This window comes from Zonotrichia albicollis, chromosome 11, assembly GCF_047830755.1.
Source record: "Zonotrichia albicollis isolate bZonAlb1 chromosome 11, bZonAlb1.hap1, whole genome shotgun sequence".
NCBI classification, from domain to species: Eukaryota; Metazoa; Chordata; class Aves; order Passeriformes; family Passerellidae; genus Zonotrichia; species Zonotrichia albicollis.
The window spans coordinates 12,656,979-12,684,710 of NC_133829.1; the positions used below are offsets into that span (position 1 = coordinate 12,656,979).

At 37.4% G+C, this 27,732-nt stretch overlaps 1 protein-coding gene across 3 annotated transcripts in view; it reads left to right on the top strand.

Moving 5' to 3' along the window:
• UNC13C (unc-13 homolog C) overlaps positions 1 to 27,732 on the top strand; it is a 167,589-nt gene that overhangs the window by 125,810 nt on the left and 14,047 nt on the right. For all 3 annotated transcript variants that reach the window (XM_074549374.1, XM_074549375.1, XM_074549373.1), the window contains 10 exons: positions 6,266 to 6,392; positions 7,245 to 7,341; positions 7,783 to 7,926; positions 8,882 to 8,959; positions 12,365 to 12,442; positions 19,191 to 19,279; positions 21,489 to 21,638; positions 22,891 to 23,014; positions 25,464 to 25,520; positions 26,604 to 26,684. In XM_074549374.1, coding sequence (XP_074405475.1) covers positions 6,266 to 6,392; positions 7,245 to 7,341; positions 7,783 to 7,926; positions 8,882 to 8,959; positions 12,365 to 12,442; positions 19,191 to 19,279; positions 21,489 to 21,638; positions 22,891 to 23,014; positions 25,464 to 25,520; positions 26,604 to 26,684 — 1,025 coding nt within the window. The remainder of the gene's footprint in view (positions 1 to 6,265; positions 6,393 to 7,244; positions 7,342 to 7,782; positions 7,927 to 8,881; positions 8,960 to 12,364; positions 12,443 to 19,190; positions 19,280 to 21,488; positions 21,639 to 22,890; positions 23,015 to 25,463; positions 25,521 to 26,603; positions 26,685 to 27,732) is intronic.

Here is a 27,732-nt window from a genome sequence, read left to right on the forward strand (position 1 = left end):
TTATCTCTCCCAAGGAACCATGTACATCTCTGCCTTTTCTGACACCGAGCAGGTGCCCCTGAGCTCTGCTGCACCTGCTGTGAAATGTCAGGCAAAGCAGAGCACTGAGCACACGGCCTCCTGCGTGGAGAGCTTCTCCTTGAATGTAAAGGGCAATGTCACATCAGCTTTTACAGTGCACTGCAGTAACCCAGGGATGGATTAGCAGCTTCCACTGCAGGCAAGAAGACAAAAAAGGAACAGTGAACATTCTTCCTCACCTTTCAGAATATGACAGCCTGTCTTCCTTCCCTGATCTCTGTCACAGAATCACAGAATTTCCAGGGTTGACCAGCATCTGTGGAGATCATCCAGTCTAACCCCTCTGTCAAGGCAGGGTCACCTGGAGCAGGAATGTTTCCAGGAGGGTTTGGAATGTCTCCAGAGAGGGAGGCTCCATGACCTGCCTGGGAGCTGTTCCAGTGCTCTGCTACCCTTAATGGAAAGTTCTTCCTAACATTGAGATGGAACTTCTTGTGTTTTATGGCCATTGCTTCTTGTCCTGTTGCTGGGCACCACCACAAAGTCTAGCACCTTTCTCTTGGTGCCCTCCTTGAGATTATATGCATTAATGAGATCCCCCCTGAGTCCTTCCTTCTCCAGACTAAACAGGCCCAGCTCCTGTCCTAAATCTCTCTTCATAAGAGAGATGTTCCAGACCTCTCATTGTCTTTGTGGCCTCCACTGGACCCTCTCCAGTAGCTCCTCTGTCCAGAAAGGGAATAGGACTCCATAGTAAGGAATCTTTGAAGAAGATCTACAACGCCTTTCTTAATTTATGCATCTTGCCTTAATAAGTGTACTTGATCTCTTTTTTCTTCATTTTCCCAGTTGCACAGCTTCATTGCCCCCCAGATATGTTCCAGGTACAGTCCATTTTGTTTGTGAACTGTCCAAAGATATTTTGATAAAAATTTTCAAGTAAATGCAGAGAAAAGATTGTCTGTTGTGAAAGATACAATATATTTTTTAAAGGAGCATTAGAGGGGGGTTAGAGATAAATGTAATCGAAAAAGGAGGGAATGACAGAAGTTTTTCAGGTTTTGGTTTATTATATTCAACTTGACACAAAGAGCCCTTTCAGAAAGGTCAGTAGTATTTCACATTATAAAAATTAATGTAAATTATACATTATTATCAATTAGTAGTGTTCTACTGTGTATTTCAGTTAATACCCAGTGACTTCCATTGCCTTTAGCAAAGTACAAGAATCCTGGGATGAGATTCTAGTGGAATGTAACGTTTTCTTCTAAACCAGTGACAAACTATGAGTTAAATTTTTTCTTCATTTGTGGCCTGTATGCTGTTGCATTCATACAGTCAGAGGCTTCAGGTTTCTTTCAGCAGTATAGAGATTAAATCTAGAGCATTATAAGCATAAAAGAGGCTGTGGCATAGCAACTGCTCCTGTATTGTGGGGAAATGGCACTGGGATCAGGTGCAATGAACATTAACTTCTGATTTTATCCAAAACAGAGGTGCATCATTCAGTGTAACATTTCCACAGTGATTCAGAGGGAGGAGTACCAATGCATACCCCATCCATATCATTCCTGACTGGAGCTTTGCTTCCTCTAGCTGTACTCAGTTTTGTGTTCCCAATTACCCTTCCCAATTATATGACTGCAAGTTTTGAACTAGGAGGTTTTCTGAAACAGCAGTTCTGGAAGAAATAGATAGCAGCTGGCAGTCTCTAGAAAGATTGGTAGGTAATTATTGCAAATAATATGGAATTATGTCACAATGGTTGAGAATAACAGCTGAGTTTTGATGGGAAAATTTGCAGCTAATCCAAACACAAATCCCATATGCTTAGTCTCAACCATTTCTGTTTAATAAACTGTAGAGCAGTAGAATGCATGTCAATTAAACAAGCTGGTTGTAATGAAATTAATTTACTACACATAGATATTCTTTATAGTAGTTATTAATCCCTGAAACATTATTTATAAAGCCTGAAAATTGTTTGGTTTTTTTAGAAAAATCTATTTATGTGTATGTAGTCAATTTGTTAAATTTTACTGACTAATTTCCTTGAAGTTCTTGTTCATAAAGATTTGAAATATACTTTAAAACCATATTATTAGAATCTTTCAGGCAGCTTAACTATATGTTTTTACAAAAATATTGGCTTAGAAACTGCTGTAGAAAAAAACTTGCTCTGAGTTTTTGTACCCAAATAAGGAAAATCAGAGTTGAACAAAATATCACTTTGATTATCTGAATATTTAACATGTTCATCTTTTATGAAGGTTTTTAGATTACTCTTTTTTCCTTTTTTAGCAACTAATACATATCAAAAATTACGTGGAAACTCAGAGTGATGTTATTACCTCAAGGTTAAAAAGAAAAAAGGATTCTGCAGTGAACAAGATTCTATTCCAGTTTGTTAAATGATAATGTCCTTAATGTCATATAGATATTTCTGCTTAGTGAGTCATCATTATGACTTTTATTTGTTGTTTTAAGAAAATCTTCCCAGCTTTCTTCAGCAATTGCTGGAAAAATGAACAAAAACTCAAGCATGATTCCAAAGTACTGTTGTTTGGTTAGGCCTGTGAGGAAAGTACCTTGGATTATAATCCTTCCTATTATGTTTCTTTATAATTTTTTCTCTAAAAGAACTGCTGCCTGCAATTAAATTACATGCCTGATACAGCATCACCAGGGCTGTGCTGATTGCATCATACACCAAGTTCTTTTCCATATATTAATGCATTCCCTGTAATAGCTTTTAAAAACAATCTCTGTTCATTCTTGAGTATACAAATAACACTGGAGCAGATTTTATCTCTTTTCCTTCAGTGCTGTTGCTTATTGGAGGTCTCCTTAAGGGGGTTCCCATCTCTGTGATTGGTAGCAGTGAGATGGAACAATTCCATTCAGTTTTCAGTGTGGTTGCAATGACAGTTCCTCTTGTGAAAGCACATGTGCATTACAGCATCACCCCTAAGGAGATATTACCCCCCACCCCAAGTGGCATCAACAATGTAAAAAAGTTACACTTGCTGGATCTTCAATTCCCAAAAGTAGCTGAAGTGCCCCATATACACAACTAAATTTACAGATGTTACAGTTTACAAGAATCTTACCAGTATTTTCTCATTGATGCATGACGCAGTGATATGCATATGCCAGCATGGGAACTGAACATGACCTCTGTATGAAACTTATTAGATGAGTAGATGCTATTAAAAATATGCTGCACTATAAGGAATGTGTCAGAAAAGGAGCAGCACAAAATAAAAAACATTATCAGCATTAGATTTGCTATACTGGAGATTTCCTTACCTAGAATCAGTTATGAGAATGGTCAGGTATTTCTGCCATCATCTCTCCTGAGAGCACATTTGCGCACAAGTGGCAGGTTTAGTGCCAGACTGACTCTGTAGGATAATAATTTTGCAAAGCAAGAGTGGAGTTTTTCAAAAAAAGTTATATTGTGCAGCTACTACATCTGTCTTCCAGAAAGCCCAAAATGGATATGTCTGTATAGGGAAAAATGGCACTAGCTTTCTCTGCAGGAAAATAGACACAGATTTCCAAAATGCATCCAGCTATCCTGTGCTCACATTTATATCAGCTTGTGCAAGATGTTCAGAAATTAAGGAAGCAATCTATTGGTCCTGATCTAAATTCAGAACACCTACAGTGATGTTGCTGCACTTTGCAACCAAAATCCATGGTTGCCATGGATAAACCCATCTATTATCCAGTTAAAACTGTCACTGCTGACTCATCTGGGCACCTGTTTGCTCCCTTCTTTGGTTTATATGAACTGAAGAGGTAAAAATGCATGGATACACAGGACCTCATATATCCTGTGAAGTGTTTGCTGATTATGGAAAATAGATTTGTAGAAAATTTTCAAAACTTGACAGAAGGCTCACATAGTATATATTTGTGCGTAAATTTTGAGATACATCTGTTCTCTTTCAACAATGTCTGACCTATATGGTAGTATTTCTAAGAAATGTTGACTTAGAAATACTACCATATAGGTCAGACATTGTTGAAAGAGAACAGATGATGTTCTCATACATTCATGTCAGGGATTCTGGATGTATTTTTCACTTATATGTATTCTCCAAGTAATATCCTTGGAGACTTCAAATATTCTCTACAAGGCATAAAAGCCTGCAGAAAAAAAAATCAGTTATTCCTGCATTACTTTTGTGCTCATTTTTAATGTATTATAAATCTTAACCTTAAAAAGAAAATATTAGTGATTGGTATGTGTAAGTTGCACCCTCCTGGACAAGTTTGCCAATTAGTGGCAGTAGCTCATTTCTAAAATTGAAATAAGCATTTCTTTGGTTTGTGATACTGTAGCAGACATTCTCAAGTTACATTGTATAATCTAGCAACCCATTTATTGAAAGCTTGAATGAAAAAAAAGTGCTATTCATTTCAGAAATTCCATTCTTTTGGGATGCAGTCTAGGACAGATTTATAACAATGACTTAAGCAGCAGATGTACAGTGGATTTCATAGAAATAATATCATTTTTGTCAGTGAAAGGCTGGTCTACCTTGTAAGAATACCTTTTATAGAGCAAATGTCTAGCTTTCTGTACTAGTTTATGAAAAACCTGCTACCTAAAAAAAATGATTCCTCAGAACCATGATAGAAGGCAACATCTTTCTCTCTGTGGTCCTGTTTAATGCTAGTAACAGTGATACTGTTCTGGGGAGAGTTTGTAGTACTCTCAAGTAGCATGAACATGAATAAATGCAATATTTAGACAGAAACTGATTTAGTGATTTTTCTTGAGTGTGATGGAAAGGCAGTGAAGGTGAAAATGCTACTGCAATGCTAAAAAGGCAATAAAAGCCCTCAGGGGCACTTTATAAGTCAATTTGCACAAAACTTAGTAACTCACTGCATAATAAAATACATCTGAAACACTTGTTGGATGGCATGGTGTGCTACTGGAGTGCTGATTTGGCATAATAATAAAACTAAACATTTCCTTCTAATGTAACTGGCTAGAGCTGAAAACACAGAATGTGTCATTCACAGTGCATTTTCACTGACAGACAATCCAATGCTACATTCAAGTGTATGACAGAGGATGAGATGCTCCTGCTGTTACAGAAAATTAGGTTCCTATCCAAATATATGAGATTTATACAATGCTGTGTTGCAAAGCAAGCAGAAGTAAGGAGCAAAAAGGAGGTTTGAAACTGGTAACTTCTTAATACCTAATATTTACACAAGAGCATAATTCCTGCTGAGTGCCTGTATTAGGCCATTTTTTAAGGGAGCTGGGAAAAGAAATTACTCTTTTGATTAGAGAAGGAAGAATGTGCAAGTGACATCTCAGACAGATGAGATCTGTGGAGATTTTAGGAAGCTGTGAGCAGTAAACAAAGGTATGATTATTCTGCCCAAAACTTGTGGATCCCTGGTTTCATGCTGAGGGAGAAGGAAATGAAAGATTTGAGCAAGGATAAAGAGAGAAGGAATGGAGCTGTCCAGGTCTGCCGTGGCTGGGTGAAGAATGCAGAGCATAGGGTACAAGCTACAACAAGATCAAAATCCTGGAAGAAAGATGGACATTTGTTCCAAAAAAATTAAATCAGACTTTAAAAATGCAGAAAGTGGTTACAGGTGGCTGCATGATTTCTGCCACCCACCTCCATCTGCATATTCAGTATGTGGAAAACACAAGGACACCGAGAAGGTGAAGTCCATTTGAAAAATTTCAAAAACGCTGTTAAACCATCTTCTCAACTTGTGCCATAAATCAGATGCCTGTAGAGCTGTGGAGTTTTCTCCTCTTTCTTTCTCTTAACTCTGATAAATGCAGCTTTCACGGATTCCTGTAGGACTAGCATTTATAGCTGCTACTTCCTCTGGCTACTACGCAGCTATGGTTGTCTTTTCTAGCTTGACACACAAAAGCTTCCTAACCATTTTGTAACAGCCTAAGAAGGATCTAAAGAAGGGGAAGTCATCAAATTTGTGGGGTTTTTCTCACTGCAGTGAAGAGATGGAAGAAGCTTCATTTGTGGACTGGTCTTTAGTTTGTTTTGTTTTTCCTAAGGGTACTCAGATCCTGAAAATTGAAATACTGGGTATTACTACATTGACAAAAATCAAACCAATTATGCTTTAAAATGCGAATCCTGTGTTATTATGTCAGCAGTGCACTGAGGCTCAAGAATGTTATTTACTGTTAGAACGCTATTAAGTGCTTTTATTTCCACTCCTTCTATTACAGAACATGAAAAGCAGCGATTATGCAAAAGCACAGATTATATGAATTTGCACTTCAAAGTGAAATGGTTTTATAATGAATATGTGCGAGAGCTCTCTGCTTTCAAGGATGCAGTGCCTGAATACTCTCTGTAAGTGCTGTTTTGGGGAGGCTTCCATGAGGCTGGGCTTCATGAAGGGTTTATTTTGGTCAAATATTTCTGCTCAGTTTTGTGCAAGATCTCAAGGTGTGTAGCACCAACTACTTTTTGCACTTCCTTCTCTTTAATTCTTGATTCTATCAAGTGAAAGGGTCCAGGTGTTAAATGTGCAATTAGCTATTTCATAGGTTTCTACAGTTGTTGTAACTCCAGGTCTTTAGAGATGACAAAATGACAAAATGCTTTGGTGGGAAAATGTCTGAGGAAAGTGATTTTTGCATTTGTTTTATAACCAAATTTGGATAAAGCTGTAATGCTAACAGGATACTCTACTGAAGTAATTCTTACTGGGTCAGGTTATACTCAGCTACTGGTTTTGTTTTTACCTGCCTCCCTGCAATAAATATATTCAGTCCTGTCCTTGTATCCGAGCTATCCTTAATCTTCTGCAAGTCTGCTGGTTTACTGAGATGGTTTAAACAGCTGACTTTTACTAAAACAAAGTTATATACAAGTTATTTTATATGCAAATAAAAATAAATGTTACCAAAGAGCCAATATTGATAGAAGGTGCATACCTACCATGCTTCACTGGTAGAGAATTGGCTACTCCTAATTTTATATCACCAGGGTACACCAGTGAGAATATTGTGAAACTTAAGCCTGAAAAGCCTTTTGGTAGCTGCAGCATTTTGGTGACAAAAATTTTTCCAGAGTTGTTGAAGTCTTTAGCAATTACAGCATACCTGAAAACACAGGGTGCTGAACTGCTGGGTATTATAAGATTTCTCCTCTTTATGAAATCTACCTACTTTACCTTACAAAATTGCTTTTAATTTTCAGGTGGTTTGAACCATTTGTCATACAGTGGCTGGATGAAAATGAGGATGTCTCAATGGAATTTCTCCATGGAGCACTGGAAAGAGACAAAAAGGATGGGGTGAGCCCTTACTTTTTAAAGAAAAGAATAAATAAAATATCAATACATATATTATTACAAAACCAGAAGTACATTTGGTCCCACAACATTTTTCTTAGACTTCAAGAGGTAACAACTTTTGGAAGATACCTTACAGAGAAATTCCTGTTCTAATTCCCTCTAATTCCCTCTGCCTGAATCCCCACAGAATTCATTCTATGGTATAATTTCATTAACCTATGATGTGAAAGAAATGATGTCATGAAAGAAAATTCTCATTTTATTTTTAAAAGATTCAAAAGTATCAGAAAAGAAAAAAAAACACATTTCTTAGTATCACCAGGGAGACTTCTTTTTTCCTTTATTACTTTTTATGACTCTAGGATGAATTTCAAGTATAAGAATCAATGAATGCATTTTTGATCTCTGAACAAATATTAACGTTTGAATGTTCCTCTCTAGTTTCAGCAAACATCAGATCATGCCCTTTTCTCCTGCTCTGTGGTTGATGTCTTCACACAGCTCAATCAAAGCTTTGAGATTATTAGGAAATTGGAGTGTCCTAATCCAGAAGCACTATCTCATTTAATGAGAAGATTTGCAAAGGTAAATTAAAGTCAATGCATCTCAACTAAGCTTCAGAGAGAATGACACTGAGTTGCCATGCACCTAAAAGCTAAGGGATTCCAGTGCTTTTTAGAATCAGGGATCCTAAGAAAGACATGCTGTCTGTGGCTTAAGGCTGGGTTTTGTCTACTTTGTCAAAATGGTTTACCAGTTTGAGAAGTTCTATCCTCTCTGAGATTTCACATTTATGTATTTTATACACATATGTATGCATTGTTATCTTGCTAAGAACCAATTGCAGTTCCATTCAGTGAAATGCAATTAGCTAATTATGCAGTGCAAGTAAAGGAAAAAGTCAAGGTATGGCAATAAAGTATTTTTGTTTGAAATCTTGATGTGTTAGTTATTCACCTGCTGCTTGATAAACTCAACCCTGCCAGCTTTCTATTTGGATAGTTACATTTCCTCACAAGCTCTGAATTTCCATTATAGTCCTGCTGGCTTCAGAAAAGTTCACATTTACATTTAATTCTTTTCTTTCATTGCAGCAATTCTCCATTTGCAGGGTTCTTATTTACATGATTATTGTAAGGTAACTCATATTGCCAGGCTCTGAACAGTGCTCCTTTTGTCTTACATTTCCATTATATTTCTAGTCTACGTATTGTCACCCTGGAGGATTTTTTGAGCTTGCTACTGTTCCATTAATTATGTAGTACATTGCAAGGAGAGGAGTTCTCAGTGCTTCTCAAAAACAGTAGTGCTAAAATTAAACTATCTCTGCTATTGAAGATTGCTTTACAATTAGATCTACCCACCATCTGCTGTGCAGGGATTGAAAATGTGCTCACAGGATTGTTTATATTATATCTAAAAAATATAATACACTATGTGTGCAAGCACCTGTAAAACCTATCATTTAAACCTTTTTTTTTTATTATTTTCGGTTTACATTATGAAATTCACCATTTAAAAGACTCTTCTCCTCTTCTAGACTATCAACAAAGTACTTGTTCAGTATGCTGCAATTATTTCAAGTTACTTCAGCTCCTATTGTGATAAAGAAAATGTGGTGAGTAAGAAGCTGTGGCTTTTTTCTGCCTCAGAAATTGCCTTTAAATGACTTACTGTACTTTTTGAAAATGAAGTCACTTCTTTATATGAAAAAACATGAATGGAGGGAGGTCAGCATGTTTTCCTAGCTGCTTACTGTGATGTGTAAAAAGCTGCAATAAGTGAAATTAGTTAAGAATCCTAGTTAATAATTTCAGTATTAAAGTTATAAAACAATTACAACATGGCTACAAACGTGCAGTGGATAACAGCCTAATACTGTGGTGAACATGGCGAATGTATCTTCATCTTGTTTCTCAGACAGAAGTCAAGGTCTTTGTTTAGGGTTTTCACTTGGCATTGCCTCTCTGTATCAGTTTGTGCACTGGAGAGTTTCTAAGCTCCCTATTCCCCGTGTGCAGGGGTGTCTGCTGCTGCTGCTCACTGTACATTAGCCCTGCAGAGGGGAGGAGAAAATTGTGCTGTTTGTTGCCTCACTGCTTACAAGGGAGTCCCTAATGAAGGACCAGATTGCCATGGACTCAGAAATAAATCAGAAATGGACACTAAAGATGTAGTTGAGCAAATGGAAACATTTTCAATACTTTAACAAGACCAAGGAAAAGTATTCTTGGGAACTGGCTTTTCAATGTTATTGATATTCAATCAAAGGTAGTTCTCCCATGGCAGACACTTTTAGCAGCACGTCTGTTGTATTTGGTAGTGTTTTGTTCAGCTGTACCAGCCTGCAGTTGGATCAATAACTGCAGCCCCATCCTCACACTGTTCACCTGCAATGGTACAGCCCTCAGCCCGTCTCAGATCTTGTCCTTGTGTCACATCCTGGCCATGACATCTGCCAGTGCTCTGTATAGTTAGGGCCAGTGTCATGGTCTACAGGTCACCAACATACACACAATAATAGGATTTAGAAACACATCTACTGCAGCTAAATATCAAATATTGAGAGTTCCTATGAATTTAATGGTAATATTAAGTAAAGCTCACTGCTTTCATGAAGAAATGAGTTCGAATAAAGCATTGAATAGTCAAGTCTGTTTGTGCAGTCTTTTGGCCTATCCAGTGGGAGGTTTTAATTATTAGAGTGAATAATTTCTGAAGTCATTCTCAAAGACCTATCTTTATTAAGGCTTTAGATGAAATTAATCTCATTATGAATTAAATAGTGTCTTGGGTTGGAAGGGACCTTAAAGATCATCTCCTTCACCCCTCTACTGTGAGCAGAGACACTTTCCATTAGACCAGGTATAAAGTATTGTATCAAATGCCTTTGATGGACATAACTTTTTTTAACAGAATTTGCCTTACATACTTTTATCTTAATAAAAATCTATTTGATCTGTTAATTTCAGCTACAATAAATGTTCCTCTGCAATAAAGTTAATAGAAGAGATTAAAATGAATACTTTTTATTATTCAAATTAGATTTGGCATTCTTTTTCAAGTTAATACTTGTAGTAATCTAACTAAACACTATACAAAATGTGCATATAAACTAATCAAATAAAAGCATATCAAAGATGCTTTTCATAAAGGTATTTATCTAATGTATAAACAGCCTCTTATCTTCCACCTTCTGTCAGCATTTACAAACAAATATGGGTTATGCTATTGTACCTGCCATCCTCTTTTTCCTGTTGCATCTGTCTCATTCCTGTAAACTGCTGCACAGGCTATTCTGAAGGGTAGGAGATAATGAAATACAATGAGAATGTTTTTAAGTAATGTTCTTTACCTGACAACAACAGCAAAGTTTTCATTGAGCCAAGGTAGGCTTAGGCTCTGAAAGAGCCACCTGAGCCAGCCTCAAAGCAAACTTTGAAACTGCTTTTCTGTCAAATGCTTCTCTCATAGCTCCAGTGTATTGCCAAAGGTAGTTGCATTTGTTTGGAATAAAAGGAACAAGATGTTACATTCAGCTACTTATACCCCCATCACAAATCATAATTCTCATAATTACTGATTTGTGATATTGCAGATAATTTCCAAAATAATTCCTTTGTTAGAAGTCAGGAGATAGTACAGGAAAGGAGGATACAATCTTAGTGATTGTAAATTAATGGAAGGTAGACAAACAAGTAGAAGGGGCGTTTGTGGATTTTTCAAGAGCTGAGCAAAGAGGTGACATTTCAGCTACACAAAGCCAGCCGCATTCTGTAGGAGGAGAAGCAGCACGCTTCATTGGGAAGGAATAATCTAAGTAGTAAGAAGTTAGGCCAAATCTCTTTTTTTCTTTTTCTTCTTCAGTTGAGAAGGACTCTGACACCAAATTCCTATGAGAGTAATGTATTAATAATTAAAGCTAAATCATGTTATTGAGCCCATCATGCTTCAGCTCTGCATTGGAACATGCTATTAACTAGAAAGGTACAAATGAGTATCAATCATTGTAATAATTCCATCACCATCTTGTTGACTGAAAAAAGTATACATGTCTTATTGAAATGCATTTCCTCGGTGTCTAAATTAGTGCAGTCACGCACTAGAACACATTGGCCTTGGCCAGCTACAATTCTTTTGGTAAGTATTGTCTGATTACTTCATCTGCACCATAGCAAACCATCATATAAAGTTATCTAAGTACACAAGAGTCTAGTAATAGATTCTTTCTTCCATTATTTTTATAGCTAGCTCCTTATTTTTATTAATGTCTTGCTTTTAACCTTATATGAACACAGAAATTGCTGTCTTTTGCACAGTGGCCCTCTTGCACAGTGTTCTGCCTTCAAAAATTTAGCTTAAACAGCAACACTTCTAGACTAAACTAATATGATTACAGAGTTCTATTACCTAGTTTATTCATCAGCTTTTCAAGTAATGCAAAAATGCAGATTTCTAAAATATCATTCTGTTATTAACAGAACTGCCTCTTGATTTATTCAAATACTTAAGCATCAGCCATTAGCTGGGTTACAGTGTTGTCACAGTTTTCTGCAGAGACTGGGGCTAGCAAGCAGTGTGGCAACGCCTTTCCTGCAGCCTGCTGTCCCTGCCAAAGCACTTAGATCATTGTTGCCTCTGCTCTCCATGGGATGATGATGTGCTACTTGCATTAATCCACCAGATGCAACTGTACTAGGTATGACTAGAAATTACCTGGGATTGCACAGGATGTGAAATTCTGGGATCTGGAACCTGTCCAGGTGGCGGGGAGATGGAATCCAGTTCTCTGTGGGGCAGCAGTGCCCTTAGTGGGCAGTGACAGGCTGAGCAGGCAAAGAGAAGGGTCAGTTAAAGGGGAAGGAGAGGCAGCAGTGGACTGAAGTTCCTCTGAAAAACACAGCTGTATCAGTGCAAGTGGGCTTAGAAATCTTTTCCAACCTTAATGTTTCCATAATTCTATGAATGTAGGGCTGCTGAAGAATTGGTTGTGCACAGTCTCACATTTGATCTCTTTCTGTAGGCCTGTATCTTGATGAACAACATTCAGCAATTAAGAGTCCAGCTTGAGAAAATGTTTGAGTCCATGGGAGGGAAGGAGGTGAGTCATACCTGTTTCCTGGTTCTTTCAAAGCTCCTAAGAGATCATTAGCACCATGTTTGCAACCTAGTCAAAGCTTTCACTTCTACTTGCAAAGAAAATCAAAATGCTTTTAAAAAGTCTACAAGACCTATTTACTGTCCTGACAATGCTGGAATGACATAACTATTTCACAGACACATGCTAATGATCTGTAATGTTTTATCAGCACTGGGTGTTTTGTGTTGCAATCTGTAGTGCCAGCTTTATTTCAATGTTTGTATTGGACTATACTTTGCTTTTTATGTATTGGTACGTTTTGTCTGTAATGTGTCATTGTCTTTGTCTAATGCCTTTGACTTGCAATCCACTGAGCAGAAGAAAGAAGGAGAGAGATTCTCTTATGAGGTTTGTGATAGTAAGCATCTTTTATTATTCCTGACCATATTTTCTAAGGCTAAAAACAGTTACATTTTCTACTTATTTCCATTGATGCATCTGTGTAATTCCCTATGATCTAAAATCAAAAAGAGCTATGCTTGGGCATTCAGTTGACACTAAACTGAAGTTTTACTATGCAGCCACTTTCAGAGTTTTAAAAAATCTATGAAACATTTTAAGTGCACTTTTCAGTATCTGAGGGCCTGCTTGTATTCAAGATACCATTTCACCAAAATCTGTTACTCAGCAGTTCAAAACATCCACAGCTTTACCCCCTTTTTCATTTCAGAAGATTTAAAAAGAGCCTGACGTCCTTTTCCAACAGCAAAAGGACATAGACAGTGCTTCAGTACCTTCCAGGCTGTAATCTTTCACTGTTCTGAAACATGATGAAGAAATTAACATATCTTCATAGCCATAGAAAAAGTCCTGTCTACTTGTTGAGAAGCATTGTTTAGAACATGAATATCCTGCCCATTTTATCAGTAGCTGGCTTTAAAAAATAAGTTATGCATATATCATCCTTTTTCTTCTTGAGGCTGTAGCTTGATCGATTCCCAAAACTTTGATCTAATGATGCCACACTATATGGAGAAAACTGGAAAACACAGCATTTCATATTTCCACATCCATAGTGGGACCCTGCAGAGGTGAGATGGGGCCCCTATGCCACACAAGGAACTGAAGTCTCCAGATGCACCCACAGAGTCACTCCAGGGTGTGGAGGCTCTGCTGAGCCAGGAACAGCTCCTTGAAGCTGCTCCAGATAACAGGGAATAAACTTCTGCAGCCTTGTCAGTGCAAATTTCCTACCAAACTTTGAAAAGAGATATTCATCATCCAGAAGTGGCTGTTTTTGTGATTCCTATTATACCCTTTTCCCTCTCTGAATATTACAAGTAATCATGTCCTCCAAGCTTTTATATTCTGTGCAAAGTACTTTTGTATTAGGTCTTGGATCCAAACTTAATTTTTAATGTCATGATTCATGAAAACACGTAAATGACTATAAATCAGGATAATGACAAGGGCAAAGGAAAGCTGAGTCACATTTTATATCTACTTCTATAAAATTATTTTCAACCAGAATATTTGCTTGAAATATTCCCATTTTCCCCAAGAAATGTCCCATTTTCCCCAGGAAAATATTAGTTTTTCATTTGCTCCTAATGCCTTATATAATAATATTTTTAAAAATAGGAATTTTTCATAGCAAATTTCTTTCAAAAGTTCTTATGACTTCTCATCCTTTTTGGTTTCCTTTTGATGTTAATGAGGATGAATTATTAAGGTTGTTACAGTATCAAAGCAGAATTTCCTACTAAATAGGAAAGGCACCTAAATATGGTGCGACATGCAACCCACGGAGACAATTTGGATATATTTCCTATAATCCTTTCCCTAGGTGTCTTAAGTCTATCTCTGATTCACAATCTAAGACAAAAGATCCTAAAAATACATTCAGACTTCTAAGGCAATTTCTTGAAGAAAGCACATTCATATTCTTTTTTTTTTTCACCTATATCAAGATGCCACTAAAATGTTTGTCCTCCACTTTGAATACTTATTCCCCTCACTATTTCAGAGGCACAACTGCTAATGGCCAATTTGGCTTATTGAACTGGTACTTAAAGAAACAAAGCCAGCAGTAAAATCTGTATGCAGTTTCCTTGAAGGGAAAAAACAGTTTAATATTTCACTTGTGGAGGGCATAAAAGTCAGATGATTTTCAGCAAAATAATGAGACCTATTTCAGTAGAAGCAAAACTAATTCTAAGAAAAATTAAATGCTGTTAATCTCCTCAGTGTCACACTGTGAGCAGTATGTCTTTCAAACTGTGCCGTCAAAATAACCACAATCAAGCAGCAGTCCCTCTGTTCAGAGTAGGCTTATTGCACATTGCAGGCAGGGAACTCTATAAATAGAGAAAAAACTGGTTTCTCAGATCCCCCACCATTAAAATAAAATAGTCTGAACAAAATGAGCTTCTTTATTAACTGTTCTTCTCTGCTGCAGCAAAGCAGGGAGGGTACTTACAAATCATATCAATGAGAACAGTCTGCCATAAGAGTAGTAAAGTGCATCCAATCCACTGTTTGTTTGGATTTTTGTAAATCAGGTCCAAAAACATGGGAACAGATCATCATCATAGAATTTTGGTTTAGCTCCTGTTTGTTTCATCCAAAAGAAATGCATATATTTGCACTAAATATTTTTTCATGTCTGACAAGCTGGAAGCTGATAAAAGAGAAAGAAGAGAAGCCAATGCTTGTGTTGCTTTACACCAGATGACAGAACATGGCAGAAATGAGTTATAGTAATTAGGATAAAAAAAAGGTGTAAAGCAAAAGGAGGTTGTTTATGTATGACAGTATTATGTTAACTGTAGATAAATCATATTCCCACTTCAGTAAATTCAGTTCCAGCTTTACATATAAACCTTAGGAATCCCTGTAGGAATCTATATGTGGCCTTAAAGATCTGATGGGGTGGCAGAGGACCAGACTTCAGCAGAATTGTTCTGAAGTGTCCACCTTTTCATCTTGTACAGCGGCCCAAGTGCTCTCCAGTGCACTCAGAGCAGTGGCAGCCAAACATCTCACATCTCACTGTCCCTAGGCTGTGGGTGGAGGAGGGGAAATGTCTGTCAGAGACAGAAAGAACCCCTAAAGTGATGGGGCTGTTAAATACCTTTGCTGTATCATCACCAGATATACAGAAAATATGTAAAACTATTTTCTGAACAGAAGTAACCAGGTGGTCCCATTAGGAAACTATAAGTAATTAGACCTGGGAAATTGCAGATAAATGGGATTCAGATTAGAGAGATTCCATTTAACTCATGCAAAAGTAATTTACATCTCTGTAGTTTGCTGCAGAAACACCACCAAATTTGCAGTTAACAAGATTATGTCCATACTAGCACACATTAAATTACAGCAGGAAATACCTCAATCTAACAGATTTTTAACTCTTTTCCAAGGCTTCTCTGTATAAAAGATTTCACAGTTTTAGACAGGAAGAATTTGGAAATCATGATGTTCAACTATTTCTTCTTTTTTCAGCTGTTCAGCAAATGTGTTGACAGTTTTTGTGTAGCATTCAGAAAAAGTCAAATTTCTAATTATCTCTTGATAATGCATAATCAATAGATGTGCCAACAAAATAATGAGTATATTTCCTTGTGGGTAAAACTTAATTCTGCTATTTAAGAACATGTTAAAATAACAGAAATATGAGCCTCAAAAAGCCAAGAATATTAAGAATTTATTAAAAAGAATGATTTACACATTATTAATTAAATAAGCTTGCTTCTTTAAAAAATCCAATTTTGAAACCTGAGCAACCTACCCCAACGTATTTTAAAGCTACTCCACACATGCTGGGAACTGTAAATGGAATCCAGAATACAATTGTCCAAGGGATAAATGTGTTGTCTTTTCTCTTTTGTTTTTAAATTGGATATGGTACACTAATGATACTCATAGCTGAGATTTACTGTTGGTTTGTTGTTTTTTCTTCCACAAATAATCAGGCTCAAGTAAAGCCTTTTCTTTTTATTTTCCTGAAATATGTTCAGGGAAGTTTGTTAGATTTCATTCCTTCTTCACCAAACTCTATGAAGCAAATGAGACCTGAAGAGAAAAAGAGATGTCCCCAATACCATAAATACTTCATTTTCATGTCTGTATCTCCCTCTCTGACATCATCTCAGGTGCTGATCAGCATTGCCTCTCACATCCATGCTTCCATCTTAGCTCTGCCATATCAGGAAAAAGAAGAGGTCATGCTCTGGCACATTTGGATGATGCCTGAGGACAATCATTAGCACACAGAAGGCACATGATTAAGAGAATGAAAAGTGCACATTTTAGTTCTGGTGAGACCCAAATCACCCTATTTTCCAGTACCTAGAGAGAAGCAGCAATTCAAACTCTTGCTGGTATCTTGCCAGTGATGCCAGCGTGGCCAGGTGTGGCGCACCTGCCCGGGCAGCCCGCATACCTCTTTGTGTCACAGCACTCCTCCCCGTGCCACCTCATCCACGGGCATGAGCATGTGGGGCCTGCCAGATGCCTCCAGCTGTGCACACACAAACTTGTTCATGCAATTTGTGAGCACAAAGCCTCTAAAATCTTTAACAGTTGCATGCACCCTTCTATAATGTGTGTAATATCCACAATCTGGCGTTAGCATTCAGTCCAATTTTGGCTGGACTAAGTTCAATTCCAGGTGAATTTAGCAGATACATTGTGTTTTCTGGTTATGACCACAACCTCTGATAGAAAGTAACTACATTGACCTCTATAGGCCCGGTTATAAGGTGATTCTCTGGTTTGTGCATGATCTGCTAAAAAATTTTTTGAGTCTTCTGCTTGCCTGGTATTTTGTTTTCCTTGACATGTATCATGTTCAATGTGAATGCTTGTATGTTCAGTGTTTGTTAAATGTCTATATTCTAGTGGTCTTAAATTTGGGGTTGGTGTGTATCCCTCCAAAGGAAACAGTATGATTCCCTATTGAAATCCATTTTCTGGAAAAATCATTGCCTTTGATAGCAAAGTCTTAATTTGTTTACTGGTATAGACATTGCAGTAAAATTGGCTTTTTAATTCCTGCTCTTCATATGAAGGAAAGCAATCATTTAAGTGTATGAATTGTCAAAGTGTATCTGCCAGGGACTCTACTAAGATATACAGAAGCTACAGAAGTTTTCTCAATGCAAAGTAATTCAAAACTAAATCAGTAAGTAGTCACAGTAAGTACTTACAGTAATAAGTAAAGTATGAGCTTCTCAGATTAGAAGAGAACTACATGACACCAAGTATCTTCTAAAGGATGTGTGGTAATTCCCCCTTGCCACCTATTTCAGGTTCTTGTCAAAACCTGTAGTGAAAATCTCAGATTTTCTTTTATTTTAACCCACACATAACCTCTGAGGAGATAAAGGATGGTCTGAGATTAAAATGCCATAGATCATTGGATCTATTTCGGTTTGGTTTGCTGTAGAATTCCTGTGTAGTCTCAAGTAAATTACCCAGTGTGCTGCAACAACTTCCCCTTTTCTCTGAAGTGTGATTGGAAGAACTGACCTGCTGTACCACAGTGCTCTGAAGCACCAGAGGAAAAATTAGCACCAAACACTACTCATGCAGTTGAAAGACAGAAAATAGAATCAGCCCTGATTATGTATTCTAAATGTGCAATGTCCTTTGAAATTGCAAGAAGGTCTGTACCTGACCTTGCTGCAGAACAGAGTCCACAAATTAAGGGATATCATTGGAAATCATTCCTGAACACTGTGATGTATGCAGCTGAAAGACCTGGAACATCAGCAATTAATTCACATTCAGCTGTTGATCCTGATGATCATCTATCATATCCCAGAATGGGCTGTAATTATTTTTTCTGAGTGCTAAAGATCAGGGAGATAAAAAAAAAATATTATTTTTTACTTGAAAAAGAATCCATAGCAAATAAAAAAGTTTGCTGATCAATATCAATAGGGTACCTTTTTGATTAAATATCTATGCATGTTTTCTCATCCCTGTAAATGTAAAAATATATTTCTCCCCTGCATTAACTTCTTCCCTATGTTTAGAAACCCTGTATCAGAGTATCAGAATGTGTTGCTCTGTGCTTGAATTTTGTTTGCCCTAATGGCTTTTAGAAACAGCAGTACTGAAATTTGGTAGAGTCCCTTCCCACATCCTCTGTCAGTAGAATTGGCATGGATATTCTTCAAGCCATCTTTTTCAGTGCTGACTGTTCTAATTTTACACTGCATTATGGAAACATATGAAATATGGAAACAACTTCAATGCAAATCACCAGACAAAATACCAACAATAGTGAAATGTACAAAAAAATAATAAAAATATGAAGGCATCTGCATTACTATTAACACAAGCACTGACTTTTCCTGCATCCTTCTCTTGGTGTGCCTTGTTGAATACCACTGGCCAGGTAATGGTAGTTCTCTTCTTTGTGACTGCCAACGCAGTTTCCACAGTCCCACAGAAAGTCATTTTTCAGTGGCACAGTTTTGATTTCTAATATAAATATTCCCTGCTGTAATCAAAGTTTTTTTTCATTTTTTTAATGGCAATTGTATTTCAAAATTATTACGAAAGCAATTCAGTTTCACGACAGATGTTTCCACATTTGGTTTTCTGTAGTGCAGTGTATCTCTGCACTCTGGTGTCTCAGAGTCATGCAGCCAGCTTGCTCTTACAGAAAGTACATAATTGCTAATTCATTGATGGTAATGGAAACCCCAGAAACCTAGTGTATAAATAAAATACAATGTTATTTATCTCTTTGCAGCTGGATCCTGAAGCTAGTGTTGTTCTCAAAGAACTTCAGGTGAAACTTAGCAGTGTATTGGATGAACTCAGTGTAACGTATGCTGCAAGGTAACAAACTCATTTTACTGCAAACCTTAGAAGAATAGTCCTGCTCAAAAATCTCCCTCGTTGATGAAGTCTGGGTGGTTATTTGGATGCCCTGAGGCATGGCTTGCTTCTGCCCTGATGGAGTGGTGTCAGTTTGTGTGTGTATGTGTTTAGACTCTGAAACAAACAAAAGCAACCTCACTGTAAAGACAACTGAACATCATCTGTGGGCATGAATGTGTTACAGAGGTGAGGCTGAAGGCTTTTGTTCTGCTTTTTGGGAAGCAAAGTCAATTGGGGTTTTTTTGCTTGATACCATGTTAAACTTTCCTCTCTGACCATGTTTATATTACTTCCTGAGACTGACAGTTTTTTCCAAGTGGCCTGCTTCAACCAGGGATGTCTGCCTGTGTTTAGCCTGCTTCAGGTGGTCATTGTGTATGGCCTTCTTGGGTCATTTGCTTGCCTGTGGCTCTTCAAAAATTGTCTACTGAGCCTTACTCTCAAAACCTTCCATTAATCAGAGTGCACACTGCAGTCCTGAATGTGTATGGTGCTATGCCAGCAGTGCTTGTGGTATAAGAAGTAGCAAGTTACTTTTGCTTCAAATTAGAAAGAAATCTAAGAAAGAGGGATTAGTGCTGTAGTGGTGCTCATTAAGCAAAGTCTGTAGTTGCTTATTCAAGCCATTGATGGGCAGTCTGGGTGGACAGTCTGCTTTTTTCTGTGTGCTTACTTTGCTGTATTGTTTTGCTGTACTTTTGCTCCCAGGCTCTGCTTCTCGGATCATTGACAGTGCATGAATATTATTTCTTTCCAGGGCTTCTTTCTGAATGAGCCAACTAGGTTTCTGCAACAGCAAACCCAGAATAGCTCAGTGTAGGATATGCTCCAGATAGCTAGAACATTCCTCATGGGTCAGTTTACTGCTTGGGTCTCTGAGGTTAACAATGTTGGAAAGATGTCTAACGTCAAGAAAGGCAATGCATTATTTTGGCTTTTGTTGGAGGGACTAGTCCCAAGAATTTCCATGAGCAGTTTCTCTAGCTGCCTGGGGTTGATTTTATCTAGGGCTTTAAATGTGTAGGTAAGTAGTGTACTTCCAAGTGCATTTTGAAAAGTTTCTGATTTTTCCAGTTATTTCATATGGAGGTTTGTGCTCTCTTTTTACAATTAGCCATGTCACTGAACAACAATTGTTTCTTTTCTCTCACAGTAAATTCTCTTCCACTTTCCTCAAGTTAACCTTTGCCATTTATCTTTTCAGCTTAACAGGCCCCATATATTTTTGGCCTCTGTTTTGCATTTCTGTTCATAAACTAATCCTAAACCATTTCAATCCATCGCAAAACAACCCATAAACCAAATTACTGTGTGTGCAGAGACTCTTCCTGCCTCTGAGCTGGTGACTGATTAAGTGCTGTTCTGCTTTGTGTCAATATGTTGTCCAAAGATTATCACATCAAGAGCACTTTAAGACTGTCAGACACTCAACCTGATCAGTTAGGAAAGAGAACAGTTTTCAGAAAAGCTGAGCAGATACAAACTTGAGGAGGAAGAATGTGTTCACAGTCACCTTGAAGTGAAAAAGATTCCTCCCAGGAGGAAGAGTCTGAGTGCTTCAAAGCAAGGGGGTTCTTTGCAAAAGGATATTTTAAACAGTCCAAGTGTTTTAATGCTGTGTAGTTGCAAAGAAGTAACAATCCTTCTGAAGGCACTGACTGTGTGAAATCTGGAAAAAGTCAAATTGAGCCAAATAGGGCAGAATCAGTAGGAGTTTTTGATTTTTCCTCAAGAAGATTATCAAAGCTTGGTTGCTATTAACTATCAAGAGAAAAATTATTTATCATCACCTGTTTGTATCATCCTTTCACACCAAAAATAAAATCTTGAGAAGTTGTTCCTAGCTGACAGTCAATTACATCTAACCTATAGATTGTGATACATCTGTTGCTTTCAGAAAATAAATATTTGGCACATATACAAGGCTATGAAAATTGTGGCTGAATTGAAGGCAGGGAAAAGATCAAAACATGGCATGAATTATTTATATGAGCTATGATCCTCAATAGAACTTATTTTCTGATGGTAACACAATAGTATCTTCAATTTTGAACATTGCATCATTGCAGAAAATATTTAAGTCTTGTTGAGGAACCTGATGCTAAATCATCATTATTGTTTTCTTTCCCAGAATTCTTTCATTCTCCTTTTTATTCTCATCCTGTAGTTTCCAATTTGTTATTGAAGATTGTGTAAGACAAATGAGCAATGAACTGAATCAAATGAGAGGAAATGGGAATGCAGCAGCCAATAAGAACAGTGCAGCCATTGATGCTGAGATTGTGCTTCGGCCTCTCATGGATTCCCTGGACACAACGTGAGTGTGGCAGGTTGGGAACTGGATGCTGCAGTCAGGCACATTTGGTTTTACTCTGAAACACTCTTGGTACCTGGAAGCACTCTGTAGTATTTTTAATATTTCTAGTATTCACTGTGTGCAGAATCCCATGCCTAACCTGTTTACTTACACTGAGCAATTTTTACATAAGCTCCAGGCTTGTCTTTCCATGTCTTGTCATGTTTTGAGTCATTGAAAATGAGCCAGTGCACGGTCTCTCCTCCACAGGCTGTGTTATGAAGACTGTGCTGAAAAAAAGAACAAAAGTAATTCCTACACTGAATTGTCTGGCATTTGTTTTAGACTTGTGCCCAGTGTCACACTCCTTATTGATATGCACTTCTGTGTCACCAAAACCAGGTCATCATCTAAACAGCAGCTTGATTTTTTTTTCATTTGGTAAAATGCTAAGTTTTGAGAGGAGCCTGCAAACTCATTCTTGCTTCTGTAAGTAAGCATAACTTATGCTGTCATCATTCAGCAATGACACATTCTGAAAGGCCATGTGCAGCACAGGCACATCTGTAAGCACATTGGTGTCCTTGCTGCTTGTCAAAGACCAGTGGCCTTTTGATGGAAGTGGCTGTGAGGACAAGCAGCCTGGCACTGACCCTGTGCTCGAGGACTCCAGTCACAAGTTACACACCCCTTTGGTTCCTTAGGCAGGTTTTCCCCAGCCAGAAATTTTCAAAGTAAAGATGCAAAAGGTGCCCTAAAAATTTAATTTTACTGTAAGTAATAGATAGCAAGACTGCTCAGACATGTCAGTGTATAGAAATAAATGTTTCCAAACAGTAGCTGCGAATTTGCATTAGCTGTCAGCAACCAGTTCTACATCCCAGTAGAAATGCAAAGTAAGAGAGACAGTTGCTCTTTATTTTTAAGACATAAACAAATTATATACTAAAACTTTAATTTAGGGGCGTGGGAGTGCTAAATTGTATCATCCATCAAACTTTTAACTCATCATGTTTTTGCATTTTCAATAAATACGCATCAGTGATATACTAAGCATTAAATTAGATGGAGAAGATTTATTTAAGTTTGTAATCTGCAAGTGTTTTTGCCAAAAATATTTACTGATGAAATAGCAAAATAATTTAGCTATTAAGAAATTTTTATTACTAGAGAAAAGATAAACCTTAATGGCTATTAATCTTAGCATGATAGAACACCTCTGAAGCCATAATGCTGGTTTTGGTGACTGTTTTGTGGTTCTGTTTTATTCCAGTTTAAGTGTCTCTGCAAAAATCTGTGAGAAGACTGTTCTGAAACGGGTTTTGAAAGAGCTCTGGAAGTTAGTCTTAAACAAAATAGAGAAACAGATTGTGCTTCCACCACTGACAGACCAAACCGTAAGTGTTCCAGAGCAATTCTCAGTTGATACAAAGGACTGTAATAATGTGCCTGAGCAGGTGGTGCCAAGGGTCTGACTCTGTCCTGTTCTGTACCCTGACCACAGGGAGTAACACCTGCATTGCAGGAACTGTTCCTCTCAGAGTCATGCAGCCAGCTTGCTCTTAGCTAGTGAGGAAGACTTCACTCCTTCATTTACTGCCTCATCCAAATCAGAGCAGTTTTTATGAATGCAGTCATGTGCTCTCATAAAGGGGTTTCATTTAAATCTGATTTCTCTCTCGGCTTCACTGTGCACAGGAACATGAAGAGTGTTCCTTGCCCTTCCTAGTCACATCACAAATTCAATCACTTCCATTTTTGTAGGTTTGGGAAAGCCAGGGATGCCCCATCCCATCCTCCAGCCCTGCCTGCTGTGCCATTTCTCATCTTGAGGCAGCACTTAATTAACATCAGGAAGCTTCAGCCAAATATAGCACTAAAGATTTGGGGGATTTTAATAGCAGCCTTGACAGGAGGTCCTCTTTGGGCAGAGCTGCATTTCCAGCCTGCTGAGAAGAGGGAAGGGAGCTGTCCTCACAGAAAGTGGTGCTGCACACGAGCCTCTTATGGGGCATGGCCTGATGTGAAATCACATCAGGGCAACAGTGAAATCCTCCTGGCAAAGGATCACCACAGAGAGCCTGGCCTGGGGACCCTTTCATAATTGCTTTTTTTTGAGAGAGATTGGGATAACATAACTGTTAATTCTTCTTTTATTCAATCTTGTTTAAAATAAATTGACCATCTTAGGGCAAGTTAATTGTGATGTTGCCAGTGTGCGTTTGGCAACTTCGCTGTTGCACATCCTATGGTACCACTTCAGCTGCTAAAAACCTGTTGGTCAGCGTCCATAAGTTAAAGGCATATCATTAAATCTTACTATAATATATTGAAGATGCATGAAACAATATTGCTGGACAGGCAGGAAAAAGCTCTAATAGAAAATGTATAAATGGTGCAGAGATAAAAATGAAATTACCTGAAATATTAAAAATGCTAGAGTAGAGCTGATCATGGCCAGGACTCCAGTCACTGAATTTGTTCACATGTACTGTTCTTGTTAACTATACATAATTAAAAACAACCTCTCTTTCAATAAGTTTCAAATTTACATTTGTGACATCTTTCATTTGCTTTTCAGATTTTTTGTTGCAAATATCTGTCAATACATGGATTGCATTTCAGTTGGGTAACTGCATTTTCCATCATGTGTTAGGAGCATTTATTAGCTTTATGCAGGATCAATTATTCATAGCACAATACGTTCAGAGGGGACTTTCCTTAGTGGTACCCTCTACATAGAGTGTTTCTGGTAGGCATTGTGAACTATTCAATTTATTTTGATACTTTTGTTTACTACTGAATACATAATTAAAGAAAATCACTGAAAAGTAGGATACTGTGAGAGATTTTCTAGCTCTGAATATTTCCTTCTGTTTGAGCTTGAGAGGAACAGGCATTCAGAAACAGGGTTTAATATTTCACAAATGTGTATATATATATATATATATATACGTATTTATCTTACCTTTCTTGCTACTAAAAAATAATGAAGATTTAAACTGTAGTTCTATATTACATTTTCTCCAATTGAAGCATATAGAAAGCAAAATTATTTTTGGAAAATGAAACTCTTTGGAACAGAAAGTCTAACAAAAAATTAGTCCAGGGTAAGTTGGATGAACCTGTTTTTATGAAATCCACATCATCAGAACTATGTCTTCCTGAGCTGCTATGTAACTGCACTGGTAGTTATGTTGCCTGGAGTAATTGTGATAAAGGATGTGAGCATGGAATTAAAGTAGGATTCTGTTTCTCTGAGACAAATGTGTAGGCATTGGCCTTTGGTGTCATGCCAGGATTTGGCTATTGTAAAATATTGCTTTAACTTCATAACATTTCAATATCTTTTCTTTAAAAAAGGGCTCTGGCTCACAGTACACCGTTGTGCTGTGGTTTACTCAGCTGAGGATTCCCCCTACACAGGCTTTTTCAGGTTCCTCAGGGCTGCTCACTTCCCAGCATGATTGTTCATGTTAGCCCAGCACCTGAGAGCTGCAGTTATGGACAAATATCTCACTGACACACACTGAGAACAATCACAGCCTTAGCTTTCAGTATTAAGCACAAAATGAGACAGCAGAAAGGAGAACACAAAACTACTCTCAGCAGAAAGTGCAATATTTGTATCAGCTATAGAATACTGGAGGGAATCTTGCTGCAGGCAGTCAAGCACTTGGCCTTATGAACTGAATGAAAATGTGTCTCCTGTGCAACTGAAACTTTTATTTAGCTTTGCAAAACGATGACTTTGGCCAATATCCTAGCAGAAAATAAGATTGTGTTGACATAAAAAGCAAACATGCTGTCGTGAGCCTGTTTCCTTAATTTTCAATGTGATTACAGGGGCCCCAGATGATATTCAGTGCAGCCAAAGATCTTGGACAACTGTCAAAACTCAAGGTAATGGAGCCAGATGAAGTTGTGACTGGCTTGCACTAACAGAAAAAGGAGGAAATATTGATGACTGTGAGCCTAAACCTCATGCTCCTACTTGCTCTTATGTAGTATAATGAGATTAAATATGACAGTAACTACTCAGAGGTGAATAATTATTGTACAGTTTCATCAAAACCAAGTTATGATTAGAAGACTCTATGCTTATATGGTAAGTGATCACTGCATGGGTCAAGAAGCCATCAGTCCCTTATTGCACAACCAAGTCTTACAAGCATTGCACATTAAAAAAAAAAAAAAAAAAAAAAAAAAAAAGAGGGGTACCAGAGGGGTACCTTTGTTTCTTTCTGTAACCAGTTCTAGAAAAGCCCTTAAGATGAGAATACCAGCAGTTTTCTTTCTGTGGACTATTTACGTGCATTGAAACATAGTATGTACCTCTGCAGTAAAGTCTTCAGCACTGGAGTCCACTTGATGGACAGCAGAGATGTTTGAGAGTGATGTCAGTTGTTTGCCAGTCAATGCTGAATTAGGATTTCAGATTTATACAGAAATGTGGTATTTGGGGCCTCTATGAATGATTGTGCAGTTTGCTAGAGGACTTAAAATATTACCTAAATAAATCACTGGCTGCTTATTTAGGCAGATTTAACAGGAGTGTAGTCACTCTACGTCTAACATGTTGTAATAGGAATCCTTCTTTTTTTTAAACATAGGGCATTAACAAACATCCATTTGTTAATAAACTGTCATGTTTATTATTAAAATTAATTACTTCTATATCATCCAATTTCATTATTTTAAGTTAAATTTTAACCTTTCCCCTATCCCCCAAAACAGAAAAATAATGCATCCGAGTAAAAGAAGTAATGCTCAGTATTAACCAGTGAATCTGGTTCTCTGCAGTCTATGATTTCAGGAAACAACACAATTGCTCTAGGTTATAATTTGTTGTGAAAGGATTCTGAATTAATCCCTGTTAATCATAGTCCTTGGGGGGCATTTGATGGATGTTTGTTTGTTTTGCAAAGAACAGATACTCACAGTATTGTCTCTGTGAAACCAAGTGCGCTCTTGTCTCGCTGGCAGGACCACGTGATCCGCGAGGAAGCCAAAAGCCTGACCCTGAGGCAGTGTGCAATAATGGACGTGGCCCTCGTTACCATCAAGGTACAGCTTCAGGTCTTTCCTGCTCTGGGCTGCAATGCCCAGCAATCACTGATTGGTTTTTAGATAAAAGGCTGGAGACTTCCATACACTCTTCATGGAGTTGGTTTCTGAAGTCAGAAGAAATCATTAGGAATATTTATTATATTATTAGTTAATGTATTATTTAATTTGCTTATCAGTCTTTTTCACATTTGCCTGGATCAGTAGTTGGTGTAAATAACTCTAAAGCAATCAGTTTCTAGAATAAGAGCATATTTTCCTGTCTGCTGGGAAGGGACAGCAGATCAGGAAAGTAAGAAGGCAGCTACTGAAGTATAAAATTGAAGATATAAGTAAGAGAAAATACTTATGATCAAGTGTTTTGCAATAAAACAGTCTCTAAGGCAAGCAAAAAGTAACAGAGGGAGCTCCCAATTGCCATTTTTTGTATTTGTAGTGGAGACAATTAATTACAAACGTGATTTGACATTTCTTGCAGAAATAAAAATAATTGGGAATTAATAATGTTGTGGAAGCAAATTGAACAAATTGACAAATGGAACAAATTGAAGTATGTTCCCAAAGTAAGCTGCATGAAGTAAAGTATGTGAATCTAATTATTTTCTAAACTCATAAAAGCTGGGGAAAATGTAAACTCTAACATTGCTTAAATTTCCAGTGCTTAAACTCTTACAAATGGAGAGATAGGTGTTGACCATTTTACTCAAAATGTCTAGATTTGGAGGGAAAATATTAAATAGGGAAAATCCCTTTGTTAATTCAGGATCCTTATATCTGTGTGCTAAGTTATAATAGTTAATTCATAGCATTCATTAAGTGAGCTAAAGAAAGCTTCCTGAGAAACCATTTTCAAATTGTAAGGCAATGACTGTGTGCATTATAACTGCCTGATGTATTTACGAGCTGATATGGCAAAATCATTTCCAAAATACTTAACAAATAACCTTGATCATGCAGAAATTTGGCTTATTCTGGTAGAAAGTAAAAAAAGGCAAACTTTATGAGTTAACTCAAGAAAAAGGGCTGCTAAGTTTATTTAGGAATGTAG